General features: G+C 38.3%; 1 protein-coding gene across 1 annotated transcript; it reads left to right on the plus strand.

The window, feature by feature from the left end:
- The first annotated feature begins 9,196 nt into the window (after positions 1 to 9,196).
- LOC121398226 lies at positions 9,197 to 21,724 on the plus strand. The gene is made up of 7 exons (XM_041577117.1): positions 9,197 to 9,709; positions 10,271 to 10,327; positions 12,015 to 12,098; positions 14,011 to 14,123; positions 19,367 to 19,670; positions 19,756 to 19,814; positions 21,567 to 21,724. Exons 2-7 carry the CDS (start codon positions 10,279 to 10,281, stop codon positions 21,615 to 21,617), a joined length of 660 nt encoding a protein of 219 aa, XP_041433051.1. The 5' UTR covers positions 9,197 to 9,709; positions 10,271 to 10,278; the 3' UTR covers positions 21,618 to 21,724.
- The last annotated feature ends 90 nt before the right edge of the window (positions 21,725 to 21,814 follow it).

Below are 21,814 nucleotides of genomic sequence, written 5' to 3' on the forward strand. Positions count from 1 at the left end.
AATCACGTGCAACTACCTCACCTCAGCCATTGGACTAACTGCGCCAGCCATGAGCCACTTCCAAGGACCGTGGAGGAGGCTGCATCAGCACATCTGAGTCGCTCATGGAAGGTGGGAGGAGCCTCAATCTGTGGCACGCCTCCTTCCACTACGACTAGATTGTACGGAACGCATTTTAGGACATCATGCGTCTACTTACGTTTGCGTCATGCGTCGTCCTATGCCTTCTCCGTTGCGCATCGCTTGCCTTTGAAGTCACGGATCATCCAAATGTGCAGTCGCACCTCCGCTCTGTAGCCTCCCTCCTCAGACGTCGCTCATCAACGCTCCGCCCTCAGACTTCCTCCTTGAGCTGTCAGACGTCGTCCATCAGGAATCAGTCGTCCTCCATCAGGCATCCTCCATCTGGCATCAGGAATCCTCCATCAGGCGTCCTCCATCAGGAATCCTTCATCAGGCGTCCTCCATCAGGAATCCTCCATCAGGCATCAGGCGTCAGGAATCCTCCATCAGGCGTCAGGAATCCACCATCAGGCGTCAGGATCAGGCATCAGGCGTCAGCATCAGGCATCAGGCGTCAGGATCAGGTATCAGGCGTCAGGATCAGGCATCAGGCGACTCTCTGTCCTGGGCTGCTGTATTCATTTTTTTTTTTACTTCCGGTTTTACATTTGGCGCATTTTTTCCCCAGCCAATAGGAGTCTTAGGTTTCGACCAATTAAATTAAAGCTGCCACTTGTAGGCGTCGCCATTTCGTCCCACAGACATTGTTTGGCAAGGCACGCTGTCTGGCTCCGTTCATCTACCCCCGCATGATTTGTGCTGGTAATTAGATAATTAATTAACTGAAATGTGGCATATACTTTAATTAGTTCGTGTTTATGTTGTTTTTTTTATTTATTTTTTTTAAATCATTTAGCTTGCTGCTTACAAATAATTTACACTGCACAAGAGAGAGCAGGTTTCTCTGTACTTTAATTACCTTCCATGGCTTTGTGTTTTAGTTTAATATTTTAGAATATATAATATTTTTCTGGTTTTATTGCATTAATTTTATTTATTTTATACGTTTTTTTTATTTGATTTATTTTATTGCTATTATTGTCATTACAGGTATTTACCATAGCTTTGCAGCTTGCTCGTTTTTGTTTTATAAACCAGTTTTTACCCATGTTTGTTTTACTTGTCCTTTAGCTTCTATTTTTTTTTTTTGCTCTATTCTAACTTTATACTGACCACATCTAAAAAAAACATGCTCTGTAAGGCTACAAATGCATTGCAAAGGCTGCGTTTCGATTACTCCTTTTCCTATTCAGGCATCTCCTATTGATTTCCCACCTTTTACAATGCATGGTTGCTAGGTGTATTTGTACCCTAGCAACCAGATGGTTGCAATAGCAAACTGGAGAGCTTCAGAATTAAAATCTACATAACCAAAAAAATAAATAAAAAACACGATTAAAAAATGTAAACAAATTGTCCCAGAACATAACACCCTACATTATACAGCTATAGGATCCCATATCCGGAAACCCGATATCCAGAAAGCAACTAATTACGGAATCGCTGTCTCCCATAGACTCCATTTTATCCAAATAATCCAATTTTTTCAGAATGATTTCCTTTTTCTGTGTAATAATAAAACAGTAGCTTGTACTTGATCCCAACTAAGATATAATTAATCCTTATTGGAAGCAAAACCAGCCTATTGGGTTTATTTAATGTTTAAATTAATTTCTAGGAGACATAAGGCACGAAGACCCAAATTACGGAAAGATCCGTTATCCGGAAAACCCCAGGTCCCGAGCATTCTGGATAACAGGTCCAATACCTGTACTAAAATTTAAATTAAAGGTGAACAATCCATTTAAGATATTGTAGTGTCCAGGCCCTGACTGGCAATCTGTGGGTTCTTGCAAATGCCAGAGTGGCTGCTGCAAGGTGCCATAGAAAGTCAGTATTTGGTGGCCTGGTGGGGGCTCTTTGTGCTTCTGTGTGGGCTGAATTGGTCTCTGCATACCGGAAATGCCGGTAGAATTTTTTTTATTTGATTTATTTTATTGCCATTATTGTCATTACAGGTATTTACCATAGCTTTGCAGCTTGCTCCTTTGTTTTATAAACCAGTTTTTACCCATGTTTGATTTACTTGTCCTTTAGCTTCTATTTTTTTTTTGCTCTATTCTAACTTTATACTGACCACATCTAAAAAAAACATGCTCTGTAAGGCTACAAATGCATTGCAAAGGCTGCGTTTCGATTACTCCTTTTCCTATTCAGGCATCTCCTATTGATTTCCCACCTTTTACAATGCATGGTTGCTAGGTGTATTTGTACCCTAGCAACCAGATGGTTGCAATAGCAAACTGGAGAGCTTCAGAATTAAAATCTACATAACCAAAATAGTTTTATAGTTTTATAGTTTTTGGATTATTTGCTGCCTTCTTCGGACTCTTTCCAGCTTTCAAATGGGGGTCACTGACCCCATCTAAAAAAACAAATGCTCTGTAAGGCTACAAATGTATTGTTATTGCTACTTTTTATTGCTCCTCTTTCTATTCAGGCCTCTAATATTCATATTCCAGTCTCTTATTTAAATCAATGCATGGTTGCTAGGGGAATTTAGACCCTAACAAACTGGTAAGCTGCTGAATAAAAAGCTAAATAACTCAAAACCCACAAATAATAAAACATTAAAACCAATTGCAAATTGTCTCAGAATATCACTCTTTACATCATACTAAAAGTTAACACAAAGGTGAACAACCTTTAACAAAATTATATCGGGGGGTCTTTTTACAGTTTGGGGGTCTTACGGCACATAACACACAGTTGGGGCTCTCACTTGTATAGATTTTGATCTATACAAGTAAGAAATCTCCGTAAAACTATATACATTTGGTATTGCCGTGTTCAGGAGACATAGACCTTTCCCAATTGGCTTGTAGATAAAATAAATGTTTCCGACATATGTGATTGTTCTTTGTAAACATGTTTTTTTTTTTTTCATTTTATTAGACACTTAGGGGCAAATGCACTAAGAATCGTAGTTGCGCCATGCGCAAATTCGCTGCACTTCGCCAGGCGTAGTTTCGCCAGCGCTCCGCAAATTCACTAAAATCCGAAGTTGCGCACATGGGTAGCGTAAGTTTGCGAAGTTGCGCTAGCGTTAATTCGCCAAGCGAAGTTTCGCTAGCGATGGTTAATTTGCATATGGCGCCAAATTCTAATTTCAATGGAGGAATACTGTACGTATCAGCACTACAAATGCCTAGAAAACCTTCAAAACTTCAAATAAAATGATTATTTTGCCCTACACATGTGCCCACTGTATAGTTAAGTTGCCATAAGTTAGGAAATGAAGGAGGGGAGCCCCAAAAATGTTTTCAATCTTTTTCTTTTTTTATCACCCATAATATAGAAAACACGCCAGCGTTTTTTCGGACTTAGAAAAAATGTTCACTTTTTTTGAAGCAATGCCTATCTACTCTTATTGCGCTTCGCCTGGTCTGAGGTGGCGAAGGAAGTCTAGCGTAAAAGATAGCGTTCAGAACAATGCGCATGTTAGTGAATTTGCGTAGTTACATTAGTTGTGAAAATTTGCCAGGCGTAAGGGTGCGAAGTTACACTAGCGAAATTACACCAGTGTCCGTTAGTGTAGTGAATTTGCGAAGTACCGGCGCTTAGTGAATTTGTCCCTTAGAAGCCTATTTTATTTTATTTATTTTTTTTTTTTTACAGAAGTAGAATAACACCAAAATTCTTGCATATTTTCAAAGCTCAGTTTGTCCTGAAAAAAAAAAACCCAATATATTATTTTCCTGGGTAAACAAAAACCAGGAAAGGCCCTTAAAGTGAGAGTACAAAATGTCTTTAAACTTCTTACCAGTAGAGGTTTTCAGCTAGGACAGAACGGCTGGCAGGGAAAGGGTTAATTATCAGTCCAGACCTGCTAGTGTGGTTTTAGTGTGTGCTGAATTGTTCGAACTTGGTTTTGAAATTAAAATCATTACATTGTGTTCATCAACTGTTTGTGCTGTGCGCTCATATTTCTGTCTCTTCTTTTCAAATTAGGTCTCTACGTCTAGGAGAGGAAGTTTGCTGCTATCAATAAAACCAGTAAGTTATAGAGTACGGAAACCATTTAAGTACAGCCTCAGCTGTGCGCTTTTCTAAGTTACCGTAATGCGGCCGCGTCTCTCGCTCACATATCCAAAAAAGCTGTAGTCACACCTTCGTCCTGGCCACACATAATGCTCCAATTTAACTCCTCCTGTTGCGTAAGTCAGCCTTCACATCTAAGCTTTCCTAATTTGATTTCCTCCACTCCCTCTCAGCCCTCCTCCCTTATCCCCTCGCCTCTTGTACAATACATATCTCCGCCTTCTGCCCCCCTCCATTTGTCAGGCTTGCCATTTTAGTTTTCAGCTTTCATCTAAGCTATATTTTTGTCTTGTGCCCTCCTTTCTTATTGGTCGTGTTCCCTATATTTACGATACTTATTTTCATACGCGATACACATAATTCACTTTTTTTTTTTTAGGGTGGTGCCAAATGTAATATCCAATAGCAATTCAATAATGAGTTTTTCAACCAATAAAATTTAAGTATTGTTTTTACGAGTTTTAAAGTAACCTCAGATGGTAAATGCAGGCCTGCCACCATGGGCGACCGTTGTCCACGGCCTGGCAAAATTTAGCTTTAAAGGAGGGTTCTGCTGTGATGCGCATTCCGGACTAGCTGGGCCCTCCTTAAGAGTTTGGACATCGCTACAGCTGAAGACCCGAAGCTCAAATGTAGCTGAGGTGTTAAGAATTGAAGCTCCAGTCGAAGACCCGAAGCTGAAGACCCAAAGTGTGAACCGAGCTGATGTGGTAAGAAGACGAGCTGCATTTGCGGGTTAAAGGTCTGACATAGTGTTCTGGGAACAGGAGTCAGGTCGAATTTACACGGCTAGGCCATTGTGCTGTATCTTCCTTCCAAGTACAACCCAGCTGCTGTACCTGTAATTAGTATCTCGTATCTCCAGTCCAAGTTTAAACTAACTCCCTGCTGTGGGGTTGCCACATTCATGCTATGTTTTGCATGTGCAGCATTAGTTGTGCATAATGTTATTCCTACAGCAGAGATTCTTATTTGTTTAGGGTAGAGTCTCCCTAATCCATGTAATAATGTCACATTTTCTGTTCAGTATAAAGTTGGCATGATATATGGCTTAACTCTTCTCAGGTAACAGATAACGGCACACAAGGCTTAATTTGAAGGGAAACCCTTGCTTTAATTCAAAGTGCGTCAGTGCAACGTTTCAGGGCCACGCCCATTTCTCAAGCATCCAGCACCAGGCTGTTCTCTCTAGGGGTGTGCGTCTGCTCTACTCTCTTCCATTAACTCATCTCAAGACAAGTTTTAGGACATAAATTTGACTCGCCTGGGTCCTCCCGCAACACTGCTCAGAAATACTTCTTAAGAAGTGACATGACTACTGAAAGTATTTGGGGGTTGAGGGGTGGGTGTGAGATGGACAACACTAGTGATGCTGCCGAATGCACATGCAGTCATTTAACACTTTGCTTGTAGTTTCTACGTGTCAACTCTTCAGTAGAATATGACACAATAGGACTAGTGACTCACACCATTCTTCCATTGGTTCTCACACCATTCTTCCACTACTACTGTATTGTCACTATTTCCACACTTCTCCTATGGCGGGTGGGGCCCAGAACATTTTTGTCATACAGGGGTCTGTGATTTCTGATGGCAGCCCTGTGTAAATGTAATGTCGTTTTCTTCAGTAAGTATTTCATGCTGCATCAATTACTCGCTAAGTTCTGTACCTGTAACTTCTCCGTATTTATTATATTTGTTTGTATATAACTAAATACCCAACTTTCTTTGCACTATATTTATTAAAAAATTTCATTTTCCCATTTTGTTATGTGATTATTTGCTTCAGTTAACTGCAGAATCCACTATTTTACACACATTGCACACTGCTTTATTTAAAACAAAAACATAATTTTTTCTTATTTAGATTTTCTGTCCTTTTTAGGTGACATAAAATTTGGTTAAACGATGCACAATATTTTCAAAATCTCTAGAAGACCTCTGTCATTTTACCTTATTTCTTGATATTTAATTTTCAATAATTGAGGGGTTCTGTGACCATATAAAGGCACAAGGCTGCAGGCTGAGTTATACAGGGAACTCTGAGTATCACTCATGTATTATAAGGGATAATGTACCCCCTACTGTAAATGATAAGGATATTAGAAGTCACTGAGGGGTTGTTCTGTGACCATATAAAGACACAAGGCTGCAGGCTGAGTTATACAGGGAACTCTGAGTATCACACTCATGTATTATAAGGGATAATGTACCCCCTACTGTAAATGATAAGGATATTATAAGTCACTGAGGGGTTGTTCTGTGACCATATAAAGGCACAAGGCTGCAGGCTGAGTTATACAGGGAACTCTTGATTATCACTCCTGTAATTTAAGGGATAATGTACCCCCTACTGTAAATGATAAGGTTGTTAGAAGTCATTGAGGGGTTGCTCTGTGACCATATAAAGGCACAAGGCTGCAGGCTGAGTTATACAGGGAACTCTGGGCAGGGCCGGCATTAAAAATCACGGGGCCCCATACACAATTTTTGGGGCCCCCTGGACCCCACCCACCCCAGATCCCACCCACTTCACCACCCAGACATCAGCACTAAAAAAGGTAACCCCCCCACACACAAGTTATAAAAAGCTATTGATGGTCAGGGCCCCTTTTTAAAAAAAACTGTGGCACCAGGGCCCCCAAAAAAGTTTTGATTCAAAAAAATTGGTGGTCAGGGCCCCCCTACAAGTTAAAATAAATAATTGGTGACCAGGGCCCCCCAATAAGTTAAAAAAAATTGTCGCCAGGGCCCCCATAAAATTTTTTTTTTTAAAAAAAAAACATTGGGCCCCCTTAAAAGTAAAAAAAAAAATTGGTGCCCTAGAGAATATTTTTAATAAAAACATTGGGGCCAGGGCCCCTCCTTACAAGTTAAATATAATTGGGGCCCCAGAGAAAATTTGTAAAAAAAAAACATTGGTGGCAGGGGCCTATAGAGTATTACAATAATACATTGGCGGGCAGGGGATTTAAAAAAAAAAAAAAATGGTGTTCAGTATGGAACTCGTGGCTTCAGGACTTCAACTACACCTTCTTTCGTGACTTCGGGTGTTTTCGCCGCTTCAGGACTTTGGGTCTTTTCGCCGATTTTAGGACTTCAGCTATTCTGCTTTTCAGATGGAAGAGGTGGCTTGCAAACTCCCCCCTCGCGCGATCCTCCCTCCTTAGCCCTCAGCCCCTCCCTCCTTAGCTCAGCCCCTCCCCTCTTAGCCCTCCTCCGTGCTCTGTGTTCAGCTTATGAACTAGGGTTTTCATGTCAGCCTTGAGCACGGAGGAGGGCTAAGAGGGGAGGGGCTGAGCTGAGGAGGGAGGGGCTGAGGGCTAAGGAGGGAGGATCGAGCGAGGGGGGAGTTTGCAACTCAAAAAGTATTTGCAGCACGGACGGAATGTCACTGCAGCCTCTTAAATCAGTGAGTAGAGCGAGTCTGCATTTCTTCCTTAGGAGAGAGAGAGTGCAGCAGCTGGAGCGTCTTTTCTCCCCCCCTGAAAGATTTTCTGCGGGCCTTCCTTCAGGCCCGGTACAGTAGTACCCCCTGTGCCCCCCTCATGGCGGCCATGACTCTGGGTATCACTCATATATTATAAGGAATAATGTACCCCCTACTGTAAATGATAAGGATATTAGTAGTCACTGAGGGGTTGTTCTGTGACCATATAAAGGCACAAGGCTGCAGGCTGAGTTATACAGGGAACTCTGAGTATCACTCATGTATTATAAGGGGCAATGTACCCCCAACTGTATATGATAAGGATATTAGAAGTCACAAGGCTGCAGGCTGAGTTATACAGGGAACTCTTGATTATCACTCCTGTATTTTAAGGCATAATGTACCCCCTACTGTAAATGATAAGGATATTAGAAGTCACTGAGGGGTTGTGCTGTGACCATATAAAGACACAAGGCTGCAGGCTGAGTTATACAGGGAACTCTGAGTATCACTCATGTATTATAAGGGCTAGTCCACACGGGGAGATAGCGACGCGTTTGCGGTTGCGGCCTGAAAAAGCCTGGCGAGGCATTTTCAGGCGACTGTTGAAAAGCGCATCGCCTCGTGTGGTTAGCACAGGCGTTTTTACATAGGCGCCCATACAAAACTGTCGCCTGCGCCGGTCGCGGCGACTGTCGCGGCGCTTTGTCGCCGCGACCGCAAACGCGTCGCTATCTCCCCGTGTGGAATAGCCCTAAGGGATAATGTACCCCCTACTGTAAATGATAAGGATATTAGAAGTCACTGAGGGGTTGTTCTGTGACCATATAAACGCACAAGGCTGCAGGCTGAGTTATACAGGGAACTCTGAGTATCACTCATGTATTATAAGGGATAATGCACCCCCTACTGTAAATGATAAGGATATTAGAAGTCACTGAGGGGTTGTTCTGTGACCATATAAACGCACAAGGCTGCAGGCTGGGTTATACAGGGAACTCTGAGTATCACTCATGTATTATAAGGGATAATGTACCCCCTACTGTAAATGATAAGGATATTAGAAGTCACTGAGGGGTTGTTCTGTGACCATATAAACGCACAAGGCTGCAGGCTGGGTTATAAAGGGAATTGCGAGTATCATGAGGAATAGTGTTCCCTGAACTTTAAATTACAAGAAAATTCAAATATTACCTAACTTAAAAATATGCTGCTAAATAGTGTAACATCTAGGGGCACATTTACTTGGGGTCGAATATTGAGGGTTAATTAACCCTCGATATTAGACTGTCAAAGTAAAATCCTTCGAATATCGAAGTCGAAGGATTTACCGCATTTCCTACGATCGAACGATTTTCCTTTCATCAGAAAATTGTTAGGTAGCCTATGGGGACCTTCCCCATAGGCTAACATTGCACCTCGGTAGGTTTTTAGGTGGCGAAGTAGGGGTGTCGAAGTTTTTTTTTTTTAAAGAGACAGTACTTCGACTATCGAATAGTCAAACGATTTTTAGTTCGAAGTAGCCAATTCGACGGTCGAAATCATTTGAAATTCAACGTTTTTTGTTTGTTTTTTTTTCTTTTTTTTATTCTATTCCTTCACTTGAGCTAAGTAAATGTGCCCCAAAGTGTAAGAGAGAAAAACAGAGCTCTGTCCATTCATTGGCTGATGTGGCCTAACATGAATTTCTGTTTCTTAGAGTTTGTTTGACTATTTAATTGTATGATCCAGGGACAGCCCTTAATATGGGAAATGGCAGGCCTTCTATTTCAGATTTTTTAAATTTAGATACTAATTAAAAAATATTTATTAAAATAGATAATTTAAATTAATTCTCAGTTGTGATACAGACATTCAATTTTGAAGAGTATTCAAGTAATCTTTTTAGGCATTATCAATATAAAAATGTTCCATATAGAAATGATTGAACTTGATTGTGAAACGAAAGTCCTTACATTATTTTCATTAACTGTTGGTGGTGTGTGCCATATTTCTCTGTTGCTCTGTTCTCAAATTAGGTCTCTGCGTGCAGGAGAGGAGACGCTTAAACAGGTTTTTGCTCCATCTTGGATTTATTTCGTTTCAGGGAGCCCTTTGCTGCTATCAATAAAACCAGTAAGTTGTAGTGTTCATCTCGCATTTCTGATTATTTTCTTGAAAGCTATCGAGTTTGCCATTGAGACTAAGCTGACGTCTGCAAATAATGGCATATACACGGTCCTGTATCGGGAGCACATACATACATATATATACTGGACTGCTCATTAAAACCTTTAGTAGTCCACATAATCATTAAACATGTTGCTATAGCATTAGCTCTTTAAAAAAAAAAAAAAAACAATGATAGATCAGCAGAGACCTGCACATTTCTTTACCTAAAACCACTGTATAAGTCATGGTCTTGTGAGGTCCCCCCCTCCCTTGCTTTGGTGACCTGTCTCCTGATGCTGCTCTCTGCATGGATTGTTAAATTTTTGATTTTTCATCTATGCAGATTGTAATTACTTTGGGTGGACCTTGTGTTTATAAATGAGCATTCTGGTATTTGTCCCTTTATTGGTCTTCAAATGGCACCCCCAGGGTTTCAAATAACCACTGAAGTCTTTTAATTTTATCTTTTGTATTATTCATTGTATGTATTTCCCAATCTAATGTAAACTAAAATTAAATTTACAGATCTAAGAATGAAACCTCACGAAAAATTTCAAAAATTGCAAGAAGACTATCGTAAAGGTACATATTTTTGAATTTTATGCTAATCCACCTATATGAACCTAGCTTTATATATATATATATATATATAGTCAACTACGAGATTCCTCTGCACTCAACCCATTATCAATATATTTAAGACAGAGACATTTTGTGCTACTGAAAAATGCCTTCCCTTTTAAACAACACAGGGATTGTTTGTCCATATATTGCAATATATTTAAGCTGGCCAACTACGTCACAGTCATCCCATATCTGCCAGTCCTATGCTCAATTTTCATCTGATTCATTAAGAATTCTATTGCTTCATTATACATTTTACAAAGGGACTAAGTTTTACCTGCAACTTACTAGCTGCTTTCAAAGTAAAACTCCCAAACTTGGCTGCCCTTTTATTAGACACCAGTGGGATCACCTGACTATAGCTGGGAAGGGTGGGAGCTACAACATGGAGCTCGTCACTGCTCCTGTATAACTATAACAAACAAGGGAAAGTTGTGCTCACCACTATTTTTTATAATAGGTTCTAGTATAAGAACCGAAACGTCGGATATAATAAACCTGATTTAATCAGCAACATTACCTTTTTCATTTTTTGTTTTCTCTGGGAGTGCCGTCACCTGTATGTATATAGAATTGGTCCTGATAGTGTACTGGCACCCAGGCTTCTACACTTTAGGGACGTGCGTTCCACTCGCTATGTGTGTGTGTATATATATATGTGATAATCAGGAAGCCGGCACAGCACGTCAAAAAGTCTTCGCTGCCTGGGTGCAATACGCCCAAAAATTAAGTAGAGAAGTGAAGAAGCTCGCACTCACAGGACTTATCGAGCTTCTTCACTTCTATATATATATATATATATATATATATATACATATATATATATATATATATATATATATATATATATATATATATATATATAAATAAATAATATGAAGCTTCTAAAATGCCAATTTCGAAGTTTAATTCTATACCATTTAAAAAAAAAACAAAAAAAAAACTGAGTCATTAAAATTGTACTTAAGATTAATCTAGATGTTGAATTATGTATTAAATAATGTTATTACTGCTTCTGTAATATTTATAACATCACTATACTCTAAGCTACTAATAATGCATACATACAAATTAAGTAACCTACTATGGTACAAGTAATAATCTTACATAAAAATTAGATTTTCTTTAAAGGCGTGGTTCACCTGTAATCACATTTTTATTGTGTTATAGAATGGCCAATTCTAATCAACTATTCAACTGGTCTTTATTAAAAAAATGTTATATATATTTTTTTGTATTTCTCTACTGACTCTTTCCAGCTTTCAAATCCGGGTCACTGATACCATCTAAAAAACTGGTTTTTATAAGTCTTATAAGTCTAGAAATATTTTCTTATAACTTTCTTTTACTCCTCTTTCTTTTCAGGCCTCTCCTATTCATATTCTAGTCTCTTAATCAAATCAATGCATGGTTGCTAGGTTAATTTGGACCCTAGCAACCAGATGGCTTAAAATATAAACCTGAAAGTTACTCGATAAAAAGCTAAATAACTACTACAATATTAAAAAAAATAACCAATTGCAAATTTTCATAATATCACTCTGTACATTGTACTACAATTTAATTTAAAGGTGAACTACAGTATTTGAGTGTATTTGACAACTTGGCAGTTGAAATCATTAAAAACATTTTTTTCAATCCATAGGTCTTATAGATCAAAAGTCGTATTCTGAACAAACCAGTATACTCTTCAGTCAGCCAAATCCATTAATTGACCATCGAGCCAGAGGTGATATACTGTTATGTATTTAATTTTTTATTTCTGGTGTGTTAAGTTCTGTAGTTAGATCCAAAGAATAATCCAGCATCGCTTGAATTGTTAAATCCATTATTATTTGTCTAGTGTACTGTATAACACTCTTAATTAAGTCTTTATAACCATCCCTTCAAACAAATACTAATTCAAAGGCAAACTATATCCCAAAAACTAATACTTGAGCAACCAATACTTTATATCATATCAAGTGGCATTTTAAAGAATCTTGCCAAACTGATAGATAGATGAAGGATGAAAAAGGTCCCAATGGGGACCGAAACGTCGGGCATAGATGCAATGTAACAATAAAACAACTAAATTTTTTAACAGGGAGTGCTGGTCTGAGAATAATTGATATATATCTACATATATATATATATATATATATATATATATATATATATATATATATATATATATATATATATATATAGACCTTTTTACGTCTCTTGCCTTGAACCAAAATTTTGTGATGGTCTGTGTGCTGCCTCATAGATGACCAAAAAATATTTTAGCTTGAACTGTCAAAGGAAGAAGTGTGGAAGCAAAAGATAAAACTTTCTTCTAATTAGCCCTTTACCTAACCTGTATAGTTTGTGTGCACCATGAAACCTGGGATCCCTTGGTGCGGCCTTTATTTTTTTATAAAAATTTTAATGTCAGTTATCTATTTATGATTTGCCAACGGCACATACTACTAAAAAAATATATATAATTATGAAAATGGTTTATCTACATGTAGCAGGGTTTTATATATATGAGCTGGTTTATGCAATATATTTTTATAGAGACCTACATTGTTTGGGGCTAAATTTTTCCTTTCAGTGTTTGTTACCCAGTACACTATCTTTTTCATTACGTTATTGCATAACCTTAAACATTGCCTGGTTGGTTACTTGGTTCCACCATGTTTGAGAGCTGCAGAATTGTTCTTTGGATCCACGCTTTACCCTGTGCAGACGGGATTACATTTTAGCACTCAATGCTTCAAAAAGGGAGATTATATGGAAGTGTAATAACCCCCCCCAAAGCAAATTAATATAATTGCATATTGTTTCTTGTGCAAGTTTACATTAAAATAAAACTGTATTTAAACATCGACAACCCTTTTAGTTAAATTTGGCATAACCTACCTCCTCTTTAATAGTGTTTCAAAAAGTACTTATTTAAAAGCACATGCAAAGTCAGTTTTAATAGGGATGGTAAAATGTGAAGTATTCTTAGTGTAATATGTATCTAACTTTTGTCCTGGGCTGGTGCTGATGTAAGGAGAGACATGCACCAGTGCTACCATTTAATTGAACTTTCAACTACCGTTATGGTACCCGTTATCCATAAACCTGTAATCCAGAAAGCTCCTTATTGGAATCAAAACCAGCCGATTGGGTTTATTTAATGTTACCTGTTTAATAGACTTAAAGCATAATTCAACCCCCCATATAATAAAACTCACTACCCCCTAATTTACAAGGCTCCACCCACACAGGTGATAATTAATTTCCCCATATCCAGTAATTACCCCTAGTTGCAAAGTAAGTGGCGCTCACGGGTTCACATCTTCACTGCTGCATTCATCTTGTAAAAGTAAGCGGCGCATGCGCAGTTGAAACAATCTTACTGTTCCAAACAACTTTGCATGCGCCGAAACAGAAACAGCCAAATATCTAGAAAAAGACAAGAAGATAAACCCAGATGAGCCCATATGCTTAGTTATAATCCGATCGTTTTGTAAGGTAGAAGTAAAAAAATTATTCTTCCCCCCCCCCTCAAGTAAAATACATTGCTTCCATTTTTGCACCCCCCCATGGCGAAGTATACCTGTTCTATATTGCATTATAAATCCAGGCATCACAATACATCGATGTAATTTTTTATGTATTTGTAGACGCTCCTGATGTATTCAGCAAAATGAGGCAAAATGTATACCAACAGATGCCCATAAAAAAAAAAATGATTCCTCAAGCAAGCTCAAGAGAAGCGTCCAAAAATCTATTGAAGGTGAGGAAAATACTTTTTTCTGTTCAATTTAAAATTTCATTCATACGTATACCTTATCACATATTGCTCTTTTACATAATTGCTGTGTAATGATGGTATGTGTGCTCCCTCAGATCAACTAACATTAAAGGGATGGTTCAGATTTAACTGTAAGCATGAAAAAGAATTGTACATTTTTTATCACTGTTTAATTTTTTTTTTTTATTTGCCTTTTTTCTTTCCTTCCAGCATTCAAATGGGGGTCACTGGCCCCATTTAAAAATATATGCTTTGACAGGCTAAACATTTATCTTTATTTCTATTCAGGCCCTCTACAATTAACAGTATATTATGGTCTTTATCTTACAGAGTTCTGTGGGACACAGGGACCTTGGGGTATAGTATCCACCGCTAGGAGGCAGGACACTAGATCAAGAAGCTGACTCCTCCCCTTCCTGCTATAGCCCCTATTGTATTGGAGGATTTCATTTTTTTTTGAGTGTCCTCATGGAGACAGGACATCTTATCACCTGGTCCACAAATGAATTCGATACTGAAAAGATTTTGCGGCAAGACTTCTTGCCAACAGGGGTTGACCTTTAATATTCTCCAGCAGAGAATGTTGTTATTCAAGCTAACCCCTCCGTGTGATTGCTGCACTTAAGCTATTGTCTCCCTAAGAGAGAGTTGAGTAGCCTATATGGTTTTGGTGGCTGATTGAACCAGGCAGAACAGTGCAGGTTTACAGAACTCCCAAACAGTATCACCCATACCTGGTGTCTACTCAGAGGACATACACCTATAAACCATTCGGCCATTGCCTCCCCTCCCATGTCAAACTCAGCCCTTACAGCAGGAACCGCAATACAAATGGCTCCTCAGAACAGGGTTGCCATCCTTGCCTTGCTCAGAGCCTTCATGCGTTCCAGTGTTGAACTCATTCTGTGCTAGGTAAACTTGTGGTTTCTAGCATCAAGTGGCGCACTATCTCTCCTGACTTTGTGTCCGATTTATATAGAGACATCTCTTCTGTTCGGAATGTCAGGAATTTAAATTTCTTTCCTTACATTTCCTTATGTTTCACAGAAGTGCAGGATACTAATACCCCAGTGGCATCCCAACAGTTCGTCCTCCCCAAGACTAATAATACTTCAATGTGTCAGTCTTCAGCAGAGTTAGCACCCCCAGCGTGGGCACTCCACCTGTCCTCATGCATACCAAAACTAGCGGCATGCCTAGACAAGCTTTTAGACTGGTTGGAACAGACTTACCCTGATTCAAGAACCAGATCTCATAAGACACCCCCCCCCCCCATATTCTCTCTGCTACTCAAGCTCCAGACAAAGTCTATTCCCATCTTCCCAGCTCATCCACAACTAGAGAACATGCATGAGGCGTGGGACCATCCTGAAAAAAGATTACACAAATCCTGTATTCCAGTGACTATATCCCTTTCCTCAGGAGAGAAATAAAATGGGCTACCCCTCTTTCAGTTGATGCGCTGGTGTCACGTCTATTCAGAAGCACGTTGCTTCCAGTGCCAGACGCATCATCCTTTAAGGATTGAATGGAAAAAAATGTGACGTTTATTCCGTTCTACCTTTACAGCAGCAGGAGAAGCTGTAGGCTCCACACTGGCAGCAGCATATGTGAACAGGTCAATCCAGTCATGTTCTAACTCACTGTTAAAGAATATTTCAGTGGGCAAACCTAGACATTAACTTCTTGAGACTGCATAAATGATCCAGGAGGCTTCAGAATACCTAGTGGAAGCAACCCTAGACACAGTCCAAGTAGTCGTCCGCACGTCTGCGTTTTCGGTAGCTGCACAAAGGTCCCTATGGCTGAAGCTGTGGACAGCAGATCTGTATTCAAAAAATTCACTTACAATCATATATTTTAAGGGAAGACTATTGTTTGGTGTGGCGTGGTGCCAACTTCCTCCAGGAGAAGGACATTGTTCCCGGGAACACAGTCAAAAATTCATAGGTTTCTATTCAAACCTCTTTATAGTCTCAAAGAAAGACGGATCCCCTCATCCAGTCCTTGACCACATATGACTCAATACCTTCATCCGCCCAGCAGTCTTCAAGATAGAATCCCTGCGCTTGGTCATTGCAGGAATGAAACAAAAAGAGTTCCTGGCAGCACTAGACATCCGAGACGCAAATCTACATGTTCCATTTTCCTACCCCATCAGTGATTTTTTCAATTGGACTATGGCGGCCAATGCTTCCAATTTACAACCTTTCAGTTTGGCCTAACCTCTGCATTTAGTGTTTACAAAGGCCAACCTTGGTTGGGGAGCTTTATTCCAGACTCGGACGGCACAGGGACCATGGTTGGAGGCAGAATACCTCCTCCCAATCAATATCCTAGAGCGGAGACCAGTAAAACTAGTCCTATTCCACTGGCTGGTGCAGATGGGCCAGAGGGACATTCAGGTTCAGTCTGACTGACACCACAGTGGCTTATCTCAACAAATCCTTTCCTGGGCAGAGAGGCACAACACCTTGATCTTGGCAAGCTACATACCATGGCTCAAAAACTGGCAGTCCGATTATCTGTTGCCATACCCTAGACCTAGTAGAATGGTTTGCACCCCAAATAAGTCTTCCTAGCTGTTAACAAAAGGTTGGCCAACCCAGAGGTAGACCTCATGGCATAATCGGAAAACACAGTTTCTACAGTTAATTGCCTGTTACAAAGACCCTCTTCCCCTAGCGTTCACTACGCTACCAGACATTTGTACATTCCTACAGGGAGCCACTTGCATAGAACCTTCATACCATGAACCCCCTCACCCACCATTGAATTTTAATCTGGTCCTGATGGCATTACAGGGACCACCCTTTGAACCACTACCAACTGTTGCTCTGCCAAGCATTACATGGAAAGTGATATTCCTCATTGCCATCGCTTCAGCACACAAGAGTATCAGAACTGGGAGCCTTGTCCTGCCAACATCCATTTCTGGTGTTCCACTCTGATAGGGCAGTCCTCCACAGTTACGTCCTTCATATATAAGGTAGTTTCTGAATTCCTCAACAACCAGGATATTACCATCCCATCATTCTGCCCACAACCTTAATCACCTCAAGAGATTACGCTCCATTCCCTTGACCCAGTAAGGACTATTAAGTTCTCCTTAGATTGCACAAAGGGAATTCAGACTTCAGAATCACTTTTTATGCAACATTCCAGGACGCAAAAGGGATCGCCCTCATCAAAAACCACAATCTCAAAATGTATCAGAGAAGCCATTATCAGAGCTTTTGTAGCTAAAGACCCGAAGCACACTCTACGAGAGGTATCAGCACTTCATCAGCCTTCAAGAACCAGGCCTCCGCAGAACAAGTCTGCAAAGCAGCCACTTGGGCCTCCATTCATTCTTTCATTTACTAAATGTCTTTGCGTCATCTGAGACGCATTTCGGCAGGAAGATTTTACAAGCTGTGGTTGTTTAACTACAACAACCTTCCTTACTCCCGCCCTACATCAGGACAGCTTTGGTATGTCCCCAAGGTCCATGTGTTCCACAGAACTCTGCAAGAGAAAATTTAATTTTGTGATACTCGCTGTTAAATTCCTTTTCTCTTCGGAAGTCTGTGGGACATAGGATGTAAAGTGGACAGCTTCCAGGGTTGGAAGTCCTATCAACCAGGCTAATTCCGTAACTGTATATAGTTAGTTTTCCTTAGCTTTTCCTTCTTTGTTAATCACAACTGAAATCCTCCAATCCAATAGGGGTTATAGCTGGAAGGGGAGAAATCGGCTTCTTGGTTTCCTTTCTCCTAGTGGTGGTTGCTATACCCCAAGCTCCCTGTCTCCCACAGAACTCTGTAGAGAAATGGATTTAATGGTGAGTATCACAAAATCCTTTTTTTTGGAAGATGTTCATGGTTGTTAGGGTTATTTGAACCCTAGCAACAGAATTGATGACATTGCAAACTGGACAGCTGCTTAATAAACAGCTATACCTATGGGTCTAATCCAGAATGCTTGGGTCCTCTTGTTTTTTCCAATATGGCATCTTAAAGTACCATTAACATTCCAAATTTTTTTTATTTTTTATACCTTTGAAAAAAACCACCACGAAAATGTAAGAGTTAAAAACGCAAAGCTTTTATTAATAAATATTTTTGTGAAACTCTGCTTCCGCTCCTCTTCAGAAAAATCAATAGGGCGATTCATCGTGCGGTGCTTTCTTTCTCGTTCTTGTCCTCCTTATTGGAGATATCCAAGAAGGAGAAATCGAGCGCCACATGATGGATCGTCACACTGTCGCTCTTTATGAAGAATAGTACAAGAGTAATTTCGGTGATTTATTTCTTAATAAAGTCTTAGAGATTTTTAAGTTTAATTTGTCTTGATGATTTTTTTTTCTCCGTGTACCATCCAAAGGTTACTGCTCCTTTCACGTAATTTTGATCTTCAGACATTAGGTTTATTTAATATATTAATTATTGTTTTATTATACTTAACAGTACCTAATAGTCTGGTTTGGCTTGCAATAAGGATTAATTATATATTTTATATCAAGTAAAATGTCTTGTTTTAATAGAAGATAAAACAAGGCAATCATTAAAAAAAAATTAATGGTGAACTTTCTGTATAACGGAAAACAAACCAAAAAACAAACCAAAAAATTCATATCAATTGCAACTGATCTCCGAATATCACTCTGCACACTATATTAAAGTTGAAACCCCTCTTTTCAATAAACAAGCTGTTAATTACAGTACATAACTGTGCTCTGCCCGTTGAGTTGTTGTTATAACATTGCATTCTCCATTGCATCTTTGTTGTGTGTTGTCAAAGTCAACCTTATGACTTGGTTGAACAACATTAAAGGGGAAGGGTTTGCGCCGACTAGGTTTCCTTCCCCTTTAAATTCAGTTTCAATATTTAAATTTTTAAAATGGCTCAAGTTATATTAAAATTTAAATTTTTAGATAAACAATGTATTGACTTAAATATTTATTTTACATATTTTGTGTTATATCCAATGTATAGTATTTATTTGTAGTCCTCCAAATATTGAAGTGAATATTTCAAAAAGTGTCCTTTTGTAGTTATTTTGTTAGTAAAAGCCTATTTTAAATATAACCTTCAAAAAACAGTTTACTTTAAAGCCTAACTGTTACACGTATATTTGTAAACAAACTATTATTATTATCTAAAGATTATATAATTTTCCAATAATTGTAAATTAGTATTTTTATTTTGAATAATTGTAAATTAGTCTTATTTTTTTCCTTTAGATAAAATTATGTCCTATGCAATGGGTGGAGAGGACTAAAAGCAGGCCAGGACGATATATTAAAATCATTCTTGACGAAGAGCCTCCCAGGGTTCTGTTGAAAAAGTCAGCAAGTTATGATGACATTATAAAAATCGGTATTGACAACCTCTGGCATGACAAAGAAAAGTATAATGCCTCATACACATTATGCTTGAACGATGGGTGTAGATGGCCCAAAGCCGACTTTCTGATGGAACACGAGACTCTTGGCGATGTGCATGATGTATGGAAAAAAACGTTTTATATCGGCAGACGAAATAAAGGTTTGAAAATAAATCTATATGTGTTCATGATAATGCTTTATTTAACTAATGTTAATCTAAATACTTTTTCTACACTATTCCATAGATACAATTCCAGCAACTACCGTTTCGCCACAAAGAACAGGCTCCAAAATATCGCCAATAGTAAAGTGTTCATTGTTAATTTTAAGTCTTATGTGTTTTTTTTTTTTTTTCAATTAAATTTTTTTTTATTATATTTTATTAAATTACTTTAAAGAATACTAAGCTGTACAATATTCTTAATATATAATTTACTGCTTATATATTATGTATTGCTTTTCATTGTGAACACTATAATGTCCTTGCCTACAAAATTACATTTATTTTTAATAATTACAAGTATGGGATATGTGCTCAGGAAACCTGTTCTCAATAAAGCTACGAATTACATAGTTATTTTCTCATAGACTCCGTTATAATCAAATAATGCTTAAATAAATTATCAGAAGATTTCCCTTTTGTGGTTAATAATAAAACTGTAACCAAATAAATAGCCAAGTTCCTAAAGTATCCGATAACAGGCCTATACCTGTAATATAATGATTACTCTGGCCAGATGTATCAAGGGTTGAATTTAGAATTTATCCTAAAACTGCCTTAAAGGGGACCTGTCACCCAAAAAATGATTCTAAATCATATTGTTTCACATTAGTCAAGCAAATTGAACTTTAATTACAATATATATATATTACAATATTCAGTCTCGGAACTCATAATTACAGCAAGCAGCCAGGAGCCATTTTTTGGACACTGTTATTAAAGGGGAAGGAAACCTAGTCGGTGCAAACCCCCCACCCGTTTTTTGTCCACCCTCCCTCCTCACCCCTGGCCTACCCGTCCCGCTGGGCAAATGCTCCTAACTTGTTACTTACCCTTCTGCGCAGGTCCAGTCTAGGGAGTTCACAGGCGACATCTTATTCCACGCTATCTTCTTCCTGCTTTGAATGGCGCATGCGCAGTTTGATCATTTTGGCGGTACGGATCTACTGCGCATGCGCCAAAAGTCATGCGCATGCGCAGTAGATCGTACCGGCAAAATGATCCTACTGCGCACAATTTACAATATTCCCCAGTCTAATTACACAGAAATAAACTCTGAATTCAAAATTACAATTCTAAACTTGAAGTTGTGAGTTCACAATTCATTTGTTTTAATTAGAAAGTTTTATAATCCCTAAAATGTATTTTAATTATTATTTTCAGAGAATAAAATGATACAAAAACATCTCATTCACTCCTCTCTTTTTCATCCATTGCCTATCGTATTAATCCCTCAATTTATATTTGATTGTCCTTTGATGAAGGATTGATTGTTTATATCATATTCAGTTTCCAACCTGCAGTTGATGAAGCTTTTTAATGTGCCCTTCCTAATTCTGTTTATATTCATGTTTATCCGGTCTCTCTATTTTCAAATTTCTTCATCTCATCATCATTTTGGTTGTTTGGGTTTAATTTAACCTTGCAATAAGGCAAGGATTAAATTTGAGACTGTAAAATAACCTAAGAAATTTTAAGATATGTATAAACAAATTAAAATAACTATAAACTTGAAAAGACACAGAGCTTACATTTTTTTATTATTTAAATGGAGGTCGGTAATCCTCCACCAGAAAGCTAAAAGACTTCCATGTTAGAAGGCAGAGGCAAATTAATAAATGAAAATAATTTTTAAAATTTATTGCAATGGTAGTCAATTTGTGAAACGTATTATCATTTTACTGAGGATGAAAAACATTAATTCCAATACTACATTAAATATTGCTAAATATACAGATAATTTTAGAATAGGTTGTCTTATTATTATTTTGTTTAATTACACATTCATTTAAAAATATTTTAACCGTTTCTGTATTTTTTTTTATTTCATTACAGTCCACATATACTGGTACAATCCACACATCAATAGGTTATTATATTTATTAATTTTAAAAATATATCAACCACCAACCTTTTAATACATCAATATATTAAATTGATTATATTTTTTTTTAGGTCAGTCTCAAGAAAATTTAATCAAGGTATTTGAGTGTAATGTTAATTTTAATAATGATGTGTTCTTCTTAATTAACTTATTATGTGACGGTTCTGTTTTCAGAGCTCTAAGAAGTTTAATTGTACAT

The sequence above is a fragment of the Xenopus laevis genome, chromosome 1S (genome assembly GCF_017654675.1).
Source record: "Xenopus laevis strain J_2021 chromosome 1S, Xenopus_laevis_v10.1, whole genome shotgun sequence".
Lineage (NCBI taxonomy): Eukaryota > Metazoa > Chordata > Amphibia > Anura > Pipidae > Xenopus > Xenopus laevis.

Bases quoted from the DNA above. Each gene is read 5' to 3' on its own strand.
- LOC121398226 (XM_041577117.1), top strand. From the start codon at position 10,279: ATGAAACCTCACGAAAAATTTCAAAAATTGCAAGAAGACTATCGTAAA. The intron at 10,328-12,014 runs GTACATATTTTT...TTCAATCCATAG, and splicing joins GCAAGAAGACTATCGTAAAG to GTCTTATAGATCAAAAGTCG. The intron at 14,124-19,366 runs GTGAGGAAAATA...TTTTTCCTTTAG, and splicing joins CGTCCAAAAATCTATTGAAG to ATAAAATTATGTCCTATGCA.